Raw genomic sequence first — 20,081 nt, 5'->3', positions numbered from 1 at the left:
GAAGAAAAGAAGCACCAGCTGCAGATTACGACAAGAAGGAGACTGGCTATGATCATGCGCTTACAATGATTATATGTCAGTTGCATTAGGTTGGGGGAGTTACACCAAACAGTTCATCTTCTGCTTTGGTCTGGAGATCAACTACAGCAATCATAATCTGTGATGCAGTCAAATTTGACAAGGCATTATCACCACTTTCTACCATTTTTGTTTGTAAATCTATTTCAGCCAAAACTTGAACCAAGTTACATACACTCTTGTCCTTGTTAACAACTCAATACCTAACTGCCTTCAAATTTCTTATCCTTGTGTACAAATCCCAGAACAATCTCATCTCTAACTAACTTTGTAACCTCTACTACCAGTCCCTTGTGCACCCGGTGATCTCCTTCCCCCGGTTATCGTGGTAGTGCTTTAGGCTACCTAGTACCCAAATTCCAAAAATCCCACCCCTACCCTTACCTGCCTCTCCTTTATCACCGCTCCTCGGTTCAGTCTCCTTGAATGATCTGGGTTAAATTTCTACATGATTAAGTCAAATGCCTTGGGATCTCTTATTCTGTTGAAAGCAGCACTTAATCATGTTATTGTTAAGACCAGCACTTTGCAACAACAGCGTAACATTCATCTGAAAGGTGGTTCAGACACCACAATAGGTGACATATTCAACTTCAAAGTTCAAAGTAAATTGATCATCAAAGTACATATATGTCACCATTTACAAACTCAAGATTCATTCTCTTGTGGGCATACTCAAAAATCCAGAATAGAATAGTAACTGTTTTAGGATCAATGAAAGACTGCACCAACTTGGGCATTCAACCAGTGTGCAAAAGTCAACAAACTGTGCAAATACAGAAAGAAAGATATAATAATAACAACAACAACAACAACAACAACAACAACAACAACAACAACAACAACAACAACAACAACAACAACAACAACAACAACAAATAAATAAAGAAGAAATATTGAGAACATAACGAAGAGTCCTTGAAAGTGAGTCCACAGATTGTGGGGACGTTTCAATGACTGAGCAAGTCAAGTTGAGTGATGCTCTTGAAGCAACGTCATAAGGTGTTAAGAACATCCTCTAGAAGATCTCATGAATGCTTCAGTAAATTGTTCTTCCATCTTACAATAAACAGGGGAGTCTATTCAACCCATTGGATCCATGCTAATTCCTGGAAGAAGTGTCCCACACCCCTTCATGTCTCAATCCCCCTCTCTCCTTCATTAACTGACCCACTTTGCCATTAACCTGCGCTAACAGACCATCTTTGGTGGCCAATGAAGCTCCTGACTGATCTTTGGAATGAGAGGCAACAGGTGCAGCCACAGAGAGAACAGGCGTATCCTACACAGAGAGCAACTGAGATCAGGAGCAAACCCGGGTCCCCAGACTGTGAAGTGGGGGGCTCACGGCTGTGGCACCAACCCCCCCTTTCTGCTCTGCCTCCAAATCAATACTTGCAACAAGCTGCTCAGAAGGCATGTCACAAGGGCAGCAAATCCTCTTTCACAAAATTAGTCATTGAAAGACTTTGGTCAAAATCATTGCATCTCATTCAATAGTAACCATGACAACAACACAGTATTAGTTGAGAACAGTGCTCTCATTTACAATAACTGATAAATTGGCCCACCAGGCAAATGCATGTTGGTGCCAACAGCTTGGCATCAAGACAGACACAGTCTGCGCTCCCTGTTTGGTATTAAAACGGCAACACCGAAACACTCTCCAAGGGCTGTTCGGTCCACATACTGTATCTCCCTGACTTCCTGAGGTCATAATGCAATAATCTGCTACCTAACCATAACCCTGAAATGGGGAAACATCCAATTTGCCACAAACTCTGTTTATGGTGACTCTTTGCCCCAGTCCTGGTTTGCCTACAGACAGAGGAATGAAATCAGCAGTTTAAAGTCATCTTGTGGAGAGATCAGTTGGTCCTCCATCCTTTCCGTTCATTCCTCTTTACAAGTGTTCAGGAATGGATTTACTGTATTGCCCAATCTGGAATTTGGATCGAGTGAAGATACTGAATCTCTCTGACATGTCGTTATGCAGCTCACCCAGGTGGGCACAGTACACTTGAAGATCATCTTCTGAAGTTCCTTCTTTCTCTTCCAATTCAGAGTGCTCAGAAATTGGAAAAGGTTGCAAAGATTAAGAAGACTGGAAAGCCAGGATAAGGTACAACAAGAGATGAAAAATAAACACAAAGTGTTGCCTCGTGCAAGGGACATTTCTGAGGATGACGATTTTGAAAGAGACACAAAGCTGCAGATGCTGGAAAAACAAACTGCTGGAGGAACTTAGTGGGCCGACCTACACCTCTGGAGGAAAAGGAACAGTGAACATTTCAGGCCAAAGCCCTGCGTCAGCCCCTCCTCATACAGTTGCTGCTCAGTCCACTGAGGTCCTCTAGCACGTTGTCTTCTGCAAGCTGAGTTCACAAGGAAGGTGTCATCACCAGTTCTCCATGAGACGCTGGGCTAACCAGGTTTACTGGTTTCCCCACCGCTCTTAAGCAATCAAGTGACAAGTCCAATTTTCCAAATGTTCATTGCAGATCAAGAGAACTTTGGAATATTGGAGTTTCTGCAGTATTCTCTGCACTTCCTTAAAAATCCCGGGATGAAAACTAGCTGATCCTGGAGAATTCTCATTTTCATGCATTTTTTCTTTCCTATATTTAATATACACTAATTATAGCAATGCTTCAATCATAATTACTTTGAGTCAGAAATATTAATAAGTGCTTTTTAAAATGTTAATTATTCATGAAATGCTGCTGTTTAATACGTCTCCTTTGGCCTTTGTTTTTATCACAATTATCAACAATGAAACACTTTCCTCAATGTTCCTTACCTTCTAATTTTATACAAAAAAATACAACTTTTGTTATCCCTTACAAAATTTTCACATGTTCCATTCTGTTCTTTGTATTTCCTTCTACTTAGAGGGTCTATGAAATATTTCCACTTTTCCATACCTCCTGTGTAAGATGTATTGCCTGACACCCATGCCTGGACAAGAACAGGCCTTATCTATCAGCTGTCTACGGCACAATACATTCAGTACTGACAGAGATGCCTCCTCTGTTCTAGACTCCTCCTCAACATTGTATGAACTTCTATTCTTCCCAAAATTAAAAAAAATCTTCCAGAGGCATTATTGCTTCACTGGCCTCTGACACCAGCAACTTGGAGGTCATGTCATGACCCTTCCCCTCGTTTATATACATGAACAATTCACCAGACACTAACCAAACTAAGGAGGCAGGAATTTCTGTTCATCCACCAAGATGTCATCATTGGTCAACAGATAGGGTTCGAGGATGCCATTGCAGATGGGGAGGTTCAGGGCCAGGGGCAATCAAATATTGACAGGAGAACATAAGAGAACATTCATGTGGAAACCACCCAGCAAATCATGTGCAGGGTGGGAAGGATGGAGAGAGACACACCGCCTGATATTGGTTCAAACATTATAGAGAGAGAGCAGAAAGAGAAGTGAAAGGGAGTGTATGAGTGATGGCAAAAGAGACTCAATGTGTGTGTGTGTGTGTGTGTGTGTGTGTGTGTGTGTGTGTGTGTGTGTGTGTGTGTGTGTGTGTGTGTGTGTGTGTGTGTGTGTGTGTGTGTGTGTGTGTGTGTGTACACACATGTGCATGTTCATGACAGAGAGGGACGTATCTGAATTACAGAGAGATAAGAATAGAGACTGCAGCAGGAACATGGAGACTACAGCAACAGCCAGCCAGGATGGGAACTCAGTGATATACACAGTTTAGAGTTGAAGTAGAGGACAAGAAACACACAGGATCAGTGGTGCAGACTGCTCAGCCTAACGAGACTGCAGGTTTGTGCCTGATGACTCTGTTCAACTCAAGGCATCTGTTCACATACGGTCCTCCCACAGATTTCATCACCCTCCCCAGCTAAACCACATGTAACCACAGCGACTGTTCTTTGGGAGTTGCAAAGGGTGATTTACTGTACCTGTCCTGAGGGGGAAAACACTTAATCCCGATATAAAAACAACAGGAGGCAGCCAAGAATTTTCAGCCCTGCAGGCTGAAAGTGTGTGTGTGTGTGTGTGTGTGTGTGTGTGTGTGTGTGTGTGTGTGTGTGTGTATGTGTGTGTGTGTGTGTGTGTGTGTGTGTGTGTGTGAGTGTGTGTGTGTGTGAGTGTGTGTGTGTGTGTGTGTGTGAGTGTGTGTGTGTGTGTGTGAGTGTGTGTGTGTGTGTGAGTGTGTGTGTGTGTGTGTGAGTGTGTGTGGTGTGTGTGAGTGTGTGTGTGTGTGTGAGTGTGTGTGTGTGAGTGTGTGTGTGTGTGAGTGTGTGTGTGTGTGTGAGTGTGTGTGTGTGTGTGTGTGTGTGAGTGTGTGTGTGTGTGTGTGTGAGTGTGTGTGTGTGTGAGTGTGTGTGTGTGTGTGTGTGTCTGTGTGTGAGTGTGTGTGTGTGTGTGTGTGAGTGTGTGTGTGTGTGTGTGTGTCTGTGTGTGAGTGTGTGTGTGTGTGTGTGTGAGTGTGTGTGTGTGTGTGTGTGTGAGTGTGTGGGTGTGTGTGTGTGTGAGTGTGTGTGTGTGTGTGAGTGTGTGTGTGTGTGTGTGAGTGTGTGTGTGTGTGAGTGTGTGTGTGTGTGTGTGTGTGTGTGTGTCTGTGTGTGAGTGTGTGTGTGTGTGTGTGTGTGAGTGTGTGTGTGTGTGTGTGTGTGTGTGTGTGTGTGAGTGTGTGTGTGTGTGTGGTGTGAGTGTGTGTGTGTGTGTGTGTGAACATTCCCTCGTTAACCTTTTTTTTGCATTATATATTTATTTTTGCAATTAATAGATGCTTTATGTATTTCCACTGTACTGCTGTCAGAAAATGACAAACTCCATGTCATATAAGTCCGTGATAATAAATCTGATTCTGATTTTTTATATTTGCGAATTAGGTACGGTGGAAAATTCGTAGCAATGAAATTGGTGTTAAGAATGTGGACATGGCATGTCAAGGCATCACCCACACCGAAAGTGTATGTATGGGGCCGAATGGTACAGTCATTTAACCAGGACTCCGTCTAGAAACAAGTGCAGGGGAAAGTCTGTTACCAGGGCAACTAACTTCCTAAGCAGCCTCTGGAACACTTCACCAGGGTCTACAGGCATTAACACAACCCTCTCACTGCAATAGGGGGGTTCTCTATTAGAAACCCACCTCCAGGTAAATGCTTCGTTTGTTTATTTCATCTTCTCGTTTAAAATTAATTTCCAGCAGTTTAAACATAATATATTTTATTGAATCCTATTTGAATTGTTTTTCACAACTCAGACTCACCTAGAAATAGATTACAGATCTTTTGATTAAAGTGCTCTCCAGCGTTAAGGAACAGGGGCTGAGAATCTGCCATCCGAGGCCTAATTGCTGCTCTGCAACCCAGCCCTTCAGAGCAACTGTTCCCATGTTGGAGGAGTGCTGAATGCAGTACCCCAGACAAGGTTGAGCAGATTCAACCTGACAGAATACAGTGAGCCGCTCAGCATCTGTCACGAGTGTGGGTCGACGCATGCTTTGGGAAAATGGAGGCTTCTACAGAGAGACCGTAAGACATAGGAGCATAATTGGGCCATTTGGCCCCTTGAGTCTGCTCTGCTATTCCATCATTGCTAATTGCTATCCCCTCTCAGTCCCGTTGCCCTACCTTCTCCCCGTAATCTTTGATGCTTTTACGAATCAAGAAAGAACGTACACTATCTTTTTCCTCAGGGTTGGAGAATCAAGAGCCAGAGAGGGCACAGGTTTAAGGTGAGAAGGGAAGGAGGTTTAACAGGGGCAACTTCTTCCACGCAGAGGGTGGTCCGTTTATGGAACAAGCTGTAAGAGGAATTAGCTGAGGGAGGTACATTAACAACATTTAAGAGACACTTGGACAGATAAATGCATAGGAAAAGTTTGAGGGATATGAGTCAGCAGCCAAATGAGACTCGTTAAGATGGGAATCTTGTTGGGCAGGAACTGGATGGGCCGAGGGCCTCGTTCTGTGGCTCTGCGACATTCACCAGCACAGGGCAGCGTTCGGTGAAGGCACCTTTCTTGCTGACCTCACGTACTCCAGTCGCCAGCTCGCTGCTGTCCTCCAGAGCTGCCTCCGTATCCTCCACAGCCCCCGCGGGGGACCACCGCGCCCTCCGCCCAGGCATTGATGTTGGTTTATTATTGTTGCATGTACCCACAGTGGAAAGCGCTTGTTTTGTGTCCCATCTGAGCAGCTCATGTCACACATAATTACACCAAGGTGTTAGAAAGGAAAACTGTATGCAGAATATAGCTTTGCAGTTACAAAGTGCAGAGCAGGTGCATGACTGAAGTGCAAGGACCGCGACCAAGCAGATTGAACCATTCGTCATTAGGGCCGTTCAAAAGCCTGATAACAGTGGGACAGAAGCTTTGCTTGAGTCTAGCAGTTTGTGGTCTCCAGCTTTGACATCTACTGGAGAGGAGAGGAAAGAGAATGACTGGGCTGGGAAGGCTCCTGATTACTCTGGCTGTTTCCAGAGGAAGTGTAGACGGCTACAGCCGATGGAGAGGAAGCTGGTATGTGTGATGGACTTCCCATTCTTGGGCAGAGGAAGATGCCGTACCAGGGTGTGACGTATCAGGAGAGCATGCTTTCTAAAGTGTATCTTTAAAAACTGGTAGGTCATCTGCTGAATTTCCTGAGGATGTACAGGCAACAGTATGCTTTCTTGGCTGTAGGGTCAATATGGTTGGACCAGGACAAGTTGATGATAGTTAAACCTAGGAATCTGACGCTCTCAACCATCTCCACCTCTGCATACAAGATTCTAATGAAGCTTGATCTTTCCCCAAATACGCTGCCAATCTGTATCTCTGATGTTGATTGATAGTTCATAACAATAACTCTCCTTTATATAGTTCCAGTGAATGCTGGAAACACTCAGTAGACCAGGCAAATTCTTTCGAAAGACAAACAGAGTTAAAACTGCAGGTTGAAGACTTCTCATCAAAACTGGTTCAATATTGTGAGCCACAATATTCACTCTCCACAAATGCTGCCTGACCTGCTGAGTACTCCCAGCAATCTCTCTTCTCTTTTCAGATGATTAGCGTCAGAAGTATTTGGTGTCGTGCTAGTGGCGCAGTGAAATATCCCAAGGTCCTGCACTGGAGTTTTCATTAGACAACACCTGGCACTGGGCCCAGGGAAAGTAACAGCAGTACAGCCCAGCAAGTGTTTGGAGAAAATGGTAGATATGATGGGAGGAACAAGGTAGTACTGGACGGAGAGACAATTCATAGTGAGGAGCAAGGCACTGGGACAAGGTATTTATACATGGTTTAGGACACAACGGCAGTGTTCCAGATGAGGTCAAGCTTACGGAAGGGGCAAGACGTCCTCGCCTTGCCCTGCCGTGAAACTGAGCAGTAGATATAAAGTGTGACATTCATTACTGGCTGCTTTTGCAACAAAGTCTGGTTGGTGACGTTATTGGAGTTGGTAGAACACCTTCAGGTTTTACTCAGAGAGGGCAGGAACAAACAATCCATGCAAACCGACTGTTCCAAACCCCACTTACTGACAACTCTCATCTTGGCTGCTGCGAGAGCTGGCGATGTACAAGACTGGAGACAGAAGATTCAGCTGTCCAACGGGTCACAGCCGTTTCCAAGGAATAGTGACTTCCCAGAAAGGTTCCTCAAACCCTTTTCCCAGTAATAGGTGCTGCTCTCTTACTAATACACTAATCTTGCTTCCTCCTTTTGGCAATTCATTACTTGCTAACAGACAACAGGAGGCCAGTTGCCCATCAAGTGCATGCCATCAGAGCAATCCCCATTTCCCCGCTGCCTACTTCCTTGGCCCTTTCTGACATGTGCCATGAGCTTCACAAGTCTTTCGCTATTTACCCACACTGCTGTGCAATTTACAGTGGCCAGTTAAGCACACCGATACACCTCTGGGGTGTGGGAGGAAGCCAGAGAACCCACATTGAGTCAGGGAGAACGTGCAAACTCCACATGGACAGCACATGGTCAGGACTAGAGCTGTGAGGGAGCAGCACTAACTGCAGACAGCGTGCCACCCCCACTGCAAAGAGGTTCAACTCAAATGGTTCAATTTCATATCAGAGAATGTATACAGTCACCATCGTCATCAAATGCCTGTTACGCCACTGGTGTTTAGGGCACCAATGAAGGTCTTCTACCTCTGTTTGTCCTTGGCCATCTTCTCTATTGTGCCCCAGGTGTGGCTCGGAGTTCTCATTCCTGCCTCTACGGTACGGTGCCAAGTTGTCCTTGGTCTCCTCTGTTTCCTCCACCCTTCAGGGGTCCGGTCCAATGAATTGCTGCCTTGATGATGGAGTTGGCCTCTCTTCTCATCACATGCCCAATCCATCTCCAATGTTTCCTCATGATGCCTGTGGCCATTTCCTCTTGATGACACTGCAGGGCCTTCCGGAGATTCATGGTGTGGAATGACGACAGCTTGGCAAGGTTGTTCTCTGTTACGCGCCAGCATTCTGACCTGTAGAAGAGTGTGGTCAGAGCACAGCTCCGGTACAGCCTCACCATGATGTGGACACACTACTTGGTTGATCTCTATATGTCGCTCATTGACCTGAGGACATTACTAGCTTTGCTGAATCTGCACCGGGTTTCGTCCTTGGTCCCACCAACCTGCCGAATGATGCTGCTCAGGTAGGTGAATCAGCCAGTGCTGGGTAGGTTGATGCCATATGCCTTGATGGGAAGAGGAGAGACCCTACATTGAGGGTCAGGGTCTCATTCTTTCTCTGGCTGACTCCGAGTCCAACCTGTTCACTAAAGAACATAGACACTCAGCTTTCTCTCGCATGTGCTGGCATGTATGTGATAGTTATGTGAGGTCATCCACAAAGTCAACATCTTCTGAAATGTGTATACGGTGTACAACCTGAAATTCTTACTCTTCGCAGACATCCATGAAACAAGAAACTCCAAAGAATAAATCCAATCTTTCCATTAGGTATTCATTTTTTAGATGCAACTCAGTCACCACTGTGTCTACAGCTGTTAAAACAAGTTCATATTTAATTTATCCATACATTTACATCTTTGAGTACTTCAAGAACTCAACCTGTGGATTTGCTTACACCCTTGGTGTGCATGTTTAAAGGTTTGGTCCAGGTGCACTCAAGGCCACAGGAATCCCAGCAACTCACAAACACAATCATCCTCATTATGTGCCCTATCGTATGATGCAGGCAATCATGGTCTTATCCACAACCAAGACTGTACCTGGCAAAATTTTCCACCAAAATGATTTGCCATTGCCTTCTTCTGGTCAGTGTGACCCCAGCCATTATCAACACACTTCAGTGATTGTCTGCCTGGTGCTAGTGGTCGCATAACCAGGACTTTTAATATGCACTGCCTGTCCTAAGGGGTTGTCTGGAAAATGCTTGTGTGTGACTTTGTTTAATGTGGGGAGGCCGATGCACGGGCAGCCACTTGGCAGGTCGGGGTCAGGGTCCAGTGACACAGAGTGCAAGAAGCAGCCTTCCTCCACGTTCACCGCCATTATCACGTGTCACCATCTTCCACCAACTCCACCGCTGAGGTCTTTGTCTGGAACCTCACCCTTGACCTTAGTGCCAAGGGTGACCCTACCGGGAGGTAATTGCCGAACAGCATCACTTTCGGGATCTCAGGAGCTCACGAGCCTCTCCAACACGACAAGGTGATGATCCTTGGAAATATATGTGCCACCCTTTGCATGAGAAGCTTTGCAGTAGCATGGCAGCATAGCAGTGCGGTGCTATTACAGCGCCAGCGACCCAGGTTCTACCCCATAAGGGCTCTCCGCCTATCCTCTCCGCGGCCGGGTGCTCTGGTTTCCTCTCACAGTCCAGAGATGCACAGGTTAGTCGGTTGATTGGTTACATGGGTGCAATCGGACAGTGTAGGCTCATTGGGCCAGAAGAGCCTGTTAGTGTGCTGTATCTCGAAACAAAAAAAAATAAAATAAAATTGCAAGTAAAGCAATAAATGAATGGGAAAAAATATGCCCAAAGTCAGTCTGTGGCACTGGTTGTCAGAAGAATGGCTCCAAGTGAAAGTGATTTAGTCTTCATATCAGCTTTAGCATGGCTCCCATTTCCATCAGACCCTGCACCTACTCTGCACTTCATCACTCTGACACCAGATCTGACCATGGTCCCAGGCTGATGACATTTACAACCACCTAATCGCCAGTCCCATGGCGAGAATCCACCTTCAGCTATTATTTCCACAGCTCTCGTTAACACAGTGTTTGGGTTGAAGTGCCCAGGGGGAGCACGACCTCTCACAACCAGTTCAGACTTGTGAAGAAGCATGTTGAGGCATTTCCTTCTACCACACCTAAAGCTTCAACGATTTCCTCAAAGAAAAAAACCACAATTCAACCTACCATGGGGAACTACTGCTACAGTGGGGGGACATTGCAAAAATGTTTTAGCATTGTTCTGGCTTCCAGGATGAGCCTTCAACAACTGATAACTTTTCAAAAAAGGGGAACAACTGATTCTCACAAAATCAACGTAATGACTCTCGGCAGCAAAATCCCCCAACTTCACAAGCACAAACAATTCAGACCAGGAAATGTGGGATTAGTGATTATGAAGACGACTGTGCAAGCCTGCAGGCTGAAGGTGCAGGACTGAAATCCTACATGGGGAAATTACTTGGGTATGAATCGAGTTGTGATGATAATCTACTAAACAAGAAGATGTTCAGAACAAATGGGGATCTGCCTGATAGTGATGAGGAGGCACAGCTCGGGTCTGCAGCTTCCTATACCAATGTCAAGGATGGTCCCATTATAGCGGGTGACTGACAACGTAAGCAGATCTCAGCAGGTTCTGTGGAGCTTATGGAATGTGGAGTCCACCAAACACAGTACTGGAATCCCAGATCAGGAGAATCCTTTGGAAAGTGACTGAGCCAGGGTGAGAGTTCCGCAGGTACGTCGTTATGTTTAACTAGGGTCAATCCACAGGTACGTCGTTATGTTTAACTAGGGTCAATCGATTAGTGGGGCCAACCAGGATGACATGTTTGCAACTGACCCAGATCAACTTGAGACAGTAACATAGTGAGGGGGACGGATTTACATCAAAGGATTGCTAGAGTCTACAATCAGTCAATCCATTAACCAACAAAAGGAGATTGGGGGGGTTAGATTTATGGGCAATAGGGTAATTGAACCCTTCTCCCGTTATGTTTGTTACTCTCCTCTCCCATGAGTCATAGTTTCACTGGCCACGGTCATTCTGACTGGGACCAGGCTAACAGTGTCCAGTTTGTGATTATCCAGCCCAGAATGAGTATAGGTTGGAAGGTTCAAAATAAATGCTCAATTCTCAAAAGAAGTAGGAGCAGTTATGCTGAAGATTATATCTGGGGTACTTTAGTGTGAAATTGGGTGTTAGGGTTTCACTGAGGAGCCGCGGGTAAAAGGTCAAAGGCTTTGTTTTGTGGATTAAAGGTTCATTTTAAGGACTAAAATTTTGTGTTTGACGTTACGAGTTAGACGTACAGTTAGGAGTTAGGGAATAGGGCCAAGAGTTCTGGAACAGATATTTCAGGGGTCAAACCGATAGGCTTGTTTCAGAAATGTGCACTTTGTAATGTAAAACAGAGTCGAGGGATATTCGAGCCCGTTACTTACTGCCCAGCTTCAAGAAGTCTAAATGAGGGCCTATCACATCATGCCAGAGTGGTGATAAAAAATGTTATAAGTCGGAGGAGGTGCTGCAGGAGGGAAGAGAAGCTCCTGATGGAAAAAGGTTCAGCTCTGGGTATTCCCACACATTATCACTGAAAAATGCAACCTTCTCTTTACCTCCTCCTCTTCACAATCTCCAGTATCAGTCACTCCTTCGCTTCTCACACAGTAAATTACCCCCACAGTTTATCTCCTTCTCTGGACCTGCCTGCCATTCTTGTTCCCCCCTCGTTGACATACTGGCACAGCTTGGAAAACTGCTCCTTCACAGCTCCAGGGACCCAACTGGAAAGCCAGTGCTCGACTTGGCACGCTCTCCCTGTGACCACGGGCACTCCTGATTGCTCCCACATTGCAATAGATTAACTGTAAATTGTAAGTAAAGCGGAGTGAGAGGAATCTGGGTAAATATGCGTAGATACCGACGGTGCTTGAAGGTCAGAATGGATTAGTTGGTCATTTTTGCGCTCCGTGACTGAATGACAGTTCCAATATCTCCTGGACGAATGTCCCTTCCCTTCCTCTTTTGGTACTGTGCACACTCACCGGCTGTGCTTCAGAGGAGATCCACTTGCTTGAGTCAAACCAAGTACAATTCCTCACTCCAGAGACGTGGGCACAGAATACAGGCTGAGGGTGCTCTCCACACACTGTGCCAACTGCCTTATAGGCAAGCTTTCTCGTTGTTCAGTCGTTTCGTCAAGTCCGGCTCTTCGTGACCTCACGGACCGTAGGGTCGGTAGGGTTTTCATGGCAAGACATGGAAGTAGATTGCCAGGCCTTTCTTACTGCTGCTGCCCAGGCTGGGTTTGAACTCAGAACCATCTGCTTCGAAGTCCAGCACTGATGCCACTACACCACCAGCCGGCCAGTAGGCAAACTCAGATACATGGGAGATATTACGCAGCTGTTCAGAAGATCAAAATCGTAAGATACAGGAGCAGCAACAGGCCACTTGGCCCTTCAAGTCTGCTCTGCCATTTAACAAAATGAGACTAATCTTCCACCTCAGCACCATTTTCCTGCACTAACCCCGTATCCCTTGCATCTTCCATATCCGGAAATCTATCAGTCCCCGTTCTGAATTAAGTCAGTGACGGAACCTCCACTGTCCTCCTGGGTACAGAATTCCAAAGATTTACCACTATTTGAGTAAAGGAGTTTCCACTCATGTTGAATTTGAATGCTTGATCCCTTATTCTGAAAGAGTGGCCCCTGGTTCTAGACATCTTAATCAGGGGACAGGACAAGCTGAGGTTGTGAAAGGTGCTGCATAAACAACTGACCTGGGTGAATATCTGCAGACGGCAACCAGGTTTCCGTCTTTGTGTCTAACACTCTTGATTCCTGATATCCACACCAGGTGATATCAAATCCCTGACCTCATGAATAAATAACCCCAAAGATGGTGAGGAGGCATGTCCACCACCAAAGAGTCCAGACAAATTCCCTGTAACTTAACTGCAACGTTACTTGTTAGAACAATAATATAGAGCACAGAGAGAAAACTACATAATTCCTTCACCATCTTCATATCAGAGGAACATTTCAAATAATATCATTTACGTTTAAGTTCAGTGATCCCTGTTATTTCAAACAAACATGTAAACAATCCCAACTGCAGCGAAGCCTCACAAACAGAAGCGAGATGATTGATTAGGTAATCTGTTTTGGTTCAAGGAACATAAACATTAGAGACTATAACACTGGCATAGACCTCCTAAAAGGGCTGGGAGGGCCGTGATTTTAAATCCATTGGAAGATCTTCCAAGGTCAAATATGAAACATGCCGTTTAGCGGGATTTGGACAAATTTTGACCTCAAATCAAGAGATTAAACTCCAAATCTACACCGACCTGACATCTACTATGGGGTGGGTGGTTCAGCGTAATTGCCTCCTGCAGTGACTTGCCCGAGCACAGCCTGAAATGAGCACCTTGTTGTTACTCTCCTTTTGCTCTAGTTTTCTACCGAAAACTAGGATTTCAAGAGGAGAAATGCAGCCTGCCCTATAATGTACCTCCAGGATCAATTGGACTGGGAAAACCTGCTACCCAGGTTGTCTGGAGAATTGGCATTGTCATCTTTCAGACCCTCTCCACTGTTGCTCGCTGTGCTGTGAATTCCATTGTCTCAGCGTCTCCGAGGTTGGCACTGGAGGTCATGGGTTAAGGGTGAAAGGTGAAATTCTTAAGGGGAACCTGAGGGGCATCTTCTTCACACAGAGGGTGGCGAGAGTGAATTAGCGGAAGCAGAGGATGCAGGTTTGATTTTCAGAAAATTCGGATAAGTACGTGGATAGCAGGAGTAGGGAGGGCCATAGTTAGGTGCAGGTCAATGGGACTAGGTAGAATAGTAGTTTGGCACAGCCTAGATGGGCAGAAGGGCCTGTTTCTGAGCTGTAATGCTCCCTAACTCTGTGCTGCTCCCTTCACTACATACCGTATGTTGCAGACTAAAGAACCTCGACCACACCCTGCCACTTCCTTCAAGCCCTTTATTATTTCTGACTGCTCATCTACTGTTGGATTCTCTAGTTACCCACATAGGATGTCCGAGACATTGACTTTGCGTTCCTGACCCCACTCACAGCACCTGCACCCTAAACTCAGTTCCGCAGAGTATCGAAAGCATTGACACATGACTAGGCTGTGAGGTTAGCTTCCATTTGCATACTTACTCCATCATAAGGACTTGGATGCAACTCATTCCAATATTTTTATTTAATTAACACACAGCGTGGAACAGTCCCGTCCTTTCCTTCGGGACACACCACCCAACAATCCCCGGTTTAACCCAGCCTAATCACGGGACAATTTACACTGACCGATTAACCTACTCACCGGAGCACGTTCAGACCGTGGGAGGAAACCGGAGCACCCAGAGGAAACCCACGGGGTCACGGGGAGCATGTACAAACTCCTCACGGGCAGCGGTGGGAATTGAACCAGTACTGTAAGGCACTGTACTAACCGCCACACTACTCTGCCGCCTGTTGCCACAATTATCTCATTAATCAGGCCATAGGGCCTTTGCCTGTGCCTTTCCACTGGACAAGTTGCCACCTCACCCCCCTCCAGTTTCAGCTCAGCTGGATGCACCGTCCCATCCTCTCAGGTCTCACAAGCTCCAGATGCCTGAGATGCGAGACAGAGGGACTAACAGCCGTCACTCCACAGTCCTGCACACTCACAGCCACGTTCCATCCTCATTGTGTAAGATGGCCCCCAGGGAAATCTGCAGTGCATGTGAAACTCGTAGACCTGATCTACAGCTGTATCCAAATCCTTTCCAGATTACTAATGGGGTCAAATCCAAAACGGTCACTCTGGCACAGGCAAAGCACTCTATGAATACCAATGTCACACACACAGGCAGAATCTCGCAAATGCTGACATTCCTGTAGATTCGGATCAGGCAGCCACAAAGAGTGATACTCCAGATACAGGCAGAGAAACCTGTGATCAGTGATATTTCAGTTCGGATACAGGCAGACTGGGTGATGAACTGTGACACTCCAGATACAGGCAGAGAGACCTGTGATCAGTGATATTTCAGGCCGGATACAGGCAGACTGGGTGATGAACTGTGACACTCCAGATACAGGCAGAGAGACCTGTGATCAGTGATATTTCAGTCCGGATACAGGCAGACTGGGTGATGAACTGTGACACTCCAGATACAGGCAGAGAGGCCTGTGATCAGTGATATTTCAGTTCGGATACAGGCAGACTGGGTGATGAACTGTGACACTCCAGATACAGGCAGAGAGGCCTGTGATCAGTGATATTTCAGTTCGGATACAGGCAGACTGGGTGATGAACTGTGACACTCCAGATACGGGCAGAGAGGCCTGTGATCAGTGATATTTCAGTTCGGATACAGGCCGAATGGGTGATGAACTATGAATTACAGATGCAGGGAGAGGGGCCATCAACGGTGATATTTCACTCCGAATACAGGCAGAGTGGGCCAAACTGTTTCACCCGCAGTAGGCAGAGAGACCAGACTGGTGAAGAGTGAAGCTTCACTTTCAATACATGTACAGAGTGGGCTATGAACTGTGGCTCTCTGGATACAGGCGGAGTGAGTGAGAAACTGCACATCCAGGCTGACGGAGACAAGAAGGACATTACCGTGCTGGTTACAAGCAGAGGGGCAGTTACACTTCGGATACAGGGAGTCAGCTGTGCCGTCTTGGTACAGGCAGAGCAGCGGTGAGTTACAATACCGACAGAGTCAGGTGTGACACCACCAATACAGAGAGAATGAATGGCGAATCAGGGCACCGGCAAAAGACCCCAAGCTGGGTCATGAACGGTATTTCAGTCACCGGCTAAGGGAACCACGCCAGGGGGGGGATATAAGGCCATAACTCCAATCGCGACCTGAGTGCCAGGCTGACAGCCCGAAGACCAGAACCAATGGGAGACAACCCCGAGATACCGACGCAGGAATTCAGCACACCTCCGGCAAAAGTCAGCTTCACTCACATGAACGCACGCTCAGCAATAAAACCAAATGTGCCACGGCAGGCTGCTCTCTCTGCCGGGCGATCGCTCGCTATATAAGGGCTGGGTGCCGTGCCGCACCACGTTACCTGTCAGTTACCACTCAGTTACATGCAAACATCTCTTATCCAGTCACTTAACGCAATTAGCCGCTCGGTAATTCACGCATTTGAAACTCTCCCGCTGCCTACACAACCTCCACCCGGACATTTGCCTCTTGCCCGGATGATACCCGGGGCTCCTATGCATTTTCGTGCGCTGCTGTCGTTTAATATCGGGTTGCATTTAATGCAATCGTAGCAATGCATCGCACGGCCGCCTCTTACATGTTGCATTGGCTCGGCAGAAGCAGGAGACACTCACCTTGTCCGTGATATTCTTCCCCGTGCCGTGGTGTTTGCTCCTCCGCAGTTTGAGCGAAGGGGAACGCAGCAGTTTTTTAATCCTGGTGGTGATGGTGGCAGTTCCTACATCGGCCATAGTTTCTCAGCCAGTCGCCTCTCCAGATCCCGAGCCTCCTTCCTTCCTTCCTTCCTCCCGAACCGGCTGCCGATCCCCGCTCACTCCAGCCAGGCGTCCGTGGAGCTGGTCGACATCGCCCCGCTCCCTCGCATCTCCCACCCGGCACGCAGGCGAACCCGGCCGGGGTCTTTGACATACACACTACCTATCCCCCGACCGGACAGAGACCGGCCCGGCCCGATCAGATCCCGGCGCCGATCCCACGGAAATATCGCCCCTTCCGACGGGGTAAAACATTGCACAAAGTCACCGTCAGATGCACAGGCACACGGTACAGACTGACTCGCTCTGTACACAATGAATCGACCCAAATATAACCCCTCTCATCACCAACAAACCCAAACGACCACCAAGTAAATACAGGCACTCAGAATCAGCTGTACAGGGCGTATACATCAGCAATACAGTGAACTGTGCCATCAGGTATGGAGACACCAGGGACAGCTGTACCTTTATCATGCATATAACCGTAACACATCGCAAACACGGCCATTGCATGTACACCTATAGTGTTACAGGGGCAATCATATATGTGCCAAGCTATTGTTGGCCAAAGGTGATGAGGAGACCTACAGGAGTGAGACATATCAGCTGGTCGAGTGGTGTCGCAGCTACAACCTTGCACTCAACGTCAGTAAAACCAAGGAATTGATTGTGGACTTCAGGAAGGGGCAGACAAGGAAACACACACCAGTCCTCGTCGAGGGATCAGGAGTGGGAAGGGTGAACAGTTTCAGGTTCCTGGGTGTCAGCATCTCTGAGGATTTATCCTGGGCCCAGCATTTTGATGCAATTACAAAGAAGGCACCAGGGCAGCAATACTTCATTAGGAGTTTGACGAGCGTTGGTATGTCACCAGAGACACTCACAAGTTCTGCAGATTTGTGGATCATTGGGACCTCTTCTCAAGTCAAGTCACTTTTATTGTCATTTCGACCATAACTGCTGGTACAGTACACAGTAAAAATGTTTTTCAGGACCATGGTGTTACATGACACAGTACGAAAACTAGACTGAACTACAGACGGACAGTAATACTTTATTGATCCCGAGGGAAATTGGGTTTCGTTACAGTCGCACCAACCAAGAATAGTGTAGAAATATAGCAATATAAAATCATAAATAATTAAATAATAATAAGTTAATCATGCCAAGTGGAAATAAGTCCAGGACCAGCCTATTGGCTCAGGGTGTCTGACACTCCGAGGGAGGAGTTGTAAAGTTTGATGGCCACAGGCAGGAATGACTTCCTATGACGCTCAGTGTTATATCTCGGTGGAATGAGTCTCTGGCTGAATGTATTCCTGTGCCTAACCAGTACATTATGGAGTGGATGGGAGACATTGTCCAAGATGGCATGCAACTTGGACAGCATCCTCTTTTCAGACACCACCGTCAGAGAGTCCAGTTCCACCCCCACAACATCACTGGCCTTACGAATGAGTTTGTTGATTCTGTTGGTGTCTGCTACCCTCAGCCTGCTGTCCCAGCACACAACAGCAAATATGATAGCACTGGCCACCACAGACTCGTAGAACATCCTCAGCATCATCCGGCAGATGATAAAGGACCTCAGTCTCCTCAGGAAATAGAGATGACTCTGACCCTTCTTGTAGACAGCCTCAGTGTTCTTTGACCAGTCTAGTTTATTGTCCATTCGTATCCCCAGGTATTTGTAATCCTTCACCATGTCCACACTGACCCCTTGGATGGAAACAGGGGTGACCGGTGCCTTAGCCCTCCTCAGGTCCACCACTAGCTCCTTAGTCTTTTTCACATTAAGCTGCAGATGATTCTGCTCACACCATGTGACAAAGTTTCCCACCGTAAAAAACAACACAGAGAGAAAAAAAAAACTACACTAGACTACAGACCTACACTGGACTGCATAAAGTGCACAAAACAGTGCAGGCATTACAATAAATAATAAACAGGACAGTAGGGCAAGGTGTCAGTCCAGGCTCTGGGTATTGAGGAGTCTGATGGCTTGGGGGAAGAAACTGTTACATAGTCTGGTCGTGAGAGCCCGAATGCTATGATGCCTTTTCCCAGATGGCAGGAGGGAGAAGAGATTGTATGAGGGGTGCATGGGGCCCTTCATAATACTGTCTGCTTTGCGGATGCAGCGTGTAGTGTAAATGTCCGTGATGGTGGGAAGAGAGACCCCGATGATCTTCTCAGTTGACCTCACTATCCGCTGCAGGGTCTTGCGATCCGAGATGGTGCAATTTCTGACCTGTACAAAAAGGATGGGTTACACCTGAACTCGAGGTGGATCAATAACTTTGCTGGCAGGTATGCTAGAGCCATTGGGGAGGGTTTAAACTAGTTTGACAGGGAGATGGTCATATGATGGAGCAGTTGGTGTAAGTGTAGACGTGGTGTGTAGCGAGGATAGGTAATGGAAAGTGCATAATTGGATGGGTTGAAATGTCTATTTTAATGCAAAAGTATCAGGGGCAAGGAGGTGAGCTTGGACCATTAAAGAAGGGGAAAATGTGCCTGGAGTCTGAGGAGGCAGGCGAGGCCCTTAACGAGTACTTTTCTTCAGTATTCACTGGTGAGAGGCAACCTGACCCATGTGAGGTCAGCGTAGACCTCACAGAGGACGGGCTGAAATGTTTGAAGAACATAAGGATAGATAAGTTTATGGGGCCAGACCAGATATACCCAGGTTACTACAGGAAGCAAGAGAAGAGATTACTGAGTCTCTGGCAATGATCTAGGTACAAAGGAGAAATCAGGGGTAAGTTTTTTACACAGAGAGTGGTGAGTGTGTGGAATGGGCTGCTGGTGACGGTGGTGGCGATAGATATGATAGGATCTTTTAAAAGACTCCTGGAATGGTACATGGAGCTCAGAAAAATAGAGGGCTATGGGTAGCCCTAGGTAATTTCTAAGGTAAGGACATGTTCGGCACAGTTTTGTGGGCCGAAGGGCCTGTATGGTGCTGTAGGTTTTCTATGTTTCTATCTTTACGTCCTCACTGGCCACGGGGGTTGTACCAGAAGAGGGTGGCAAATGGTATTCCTTTGTTCCAGACAGGTAATAGAGATAACCCTGGGAACTGCAGACCAGTGAGTCTAATATTAGTGATGGCTGACCATTAAAGAGTATTCTTAGAGACAGGATTTACATGCTTTTGGAGAAGTACAGTCTGGTTCAGGATAGTCAACATGGCATTGTGAAGGGCAGGTGGCAGGCACGAACCTAATGGAATTACTTGAGGAAGTGACAAAACACTTTACTGAAGGCAGATTTTAGTAAGGTGTTCAACAAGGTAAG

General features: G+C 46.7%; 1 protein-coding gene across 1 annotated transcript in view; it reads right to left on the bottom strand.

Moving 5' to 3' along the window:
* LOC140725190 (mitogen-activated protein kinase-binding protein 1-like) overlaps nt 1–17,015 on the bottom strand; it is a 244,878-nt gene extending 227,863 nt beyond the window's left edge. Inside the window, exon 1 of the mRNA XM_073040322.1 lies at nt 16,638–17,015. Coding sequence (XP_072896423.1) covers nt 16,638–16,754 — 117 coding nt within the window. The 5' untranslated portion in view covers nt 16,755–17,015. The remainder of the gene's footprint in view (nt 1–16,637) is intronic.
* Nucleotides 17,016–20,081: the final 3,066 nt, after the last annotated feature.

This window comes from Hemitrygon akajei, chromosome 3, assembly GCF_048418815.1.
Source record: "Hemitrygon akajei chromosome 3, sHemAka1.3, whole genome shotgun sequence".
In the NCBI taxonomy this organism is placed as follows: domain Eukaryota; kingdom Metazoa; phylum Chordata; class Chondrichthyes; order Myliobatiformes; family Dasyatidae; genus Hemitrygon; species Hemitrygon akajei.
Note: the sequence above shows the minus strand (reverse complement) of the source record. Positions and strands in the feature narration are given on the sequence as shown.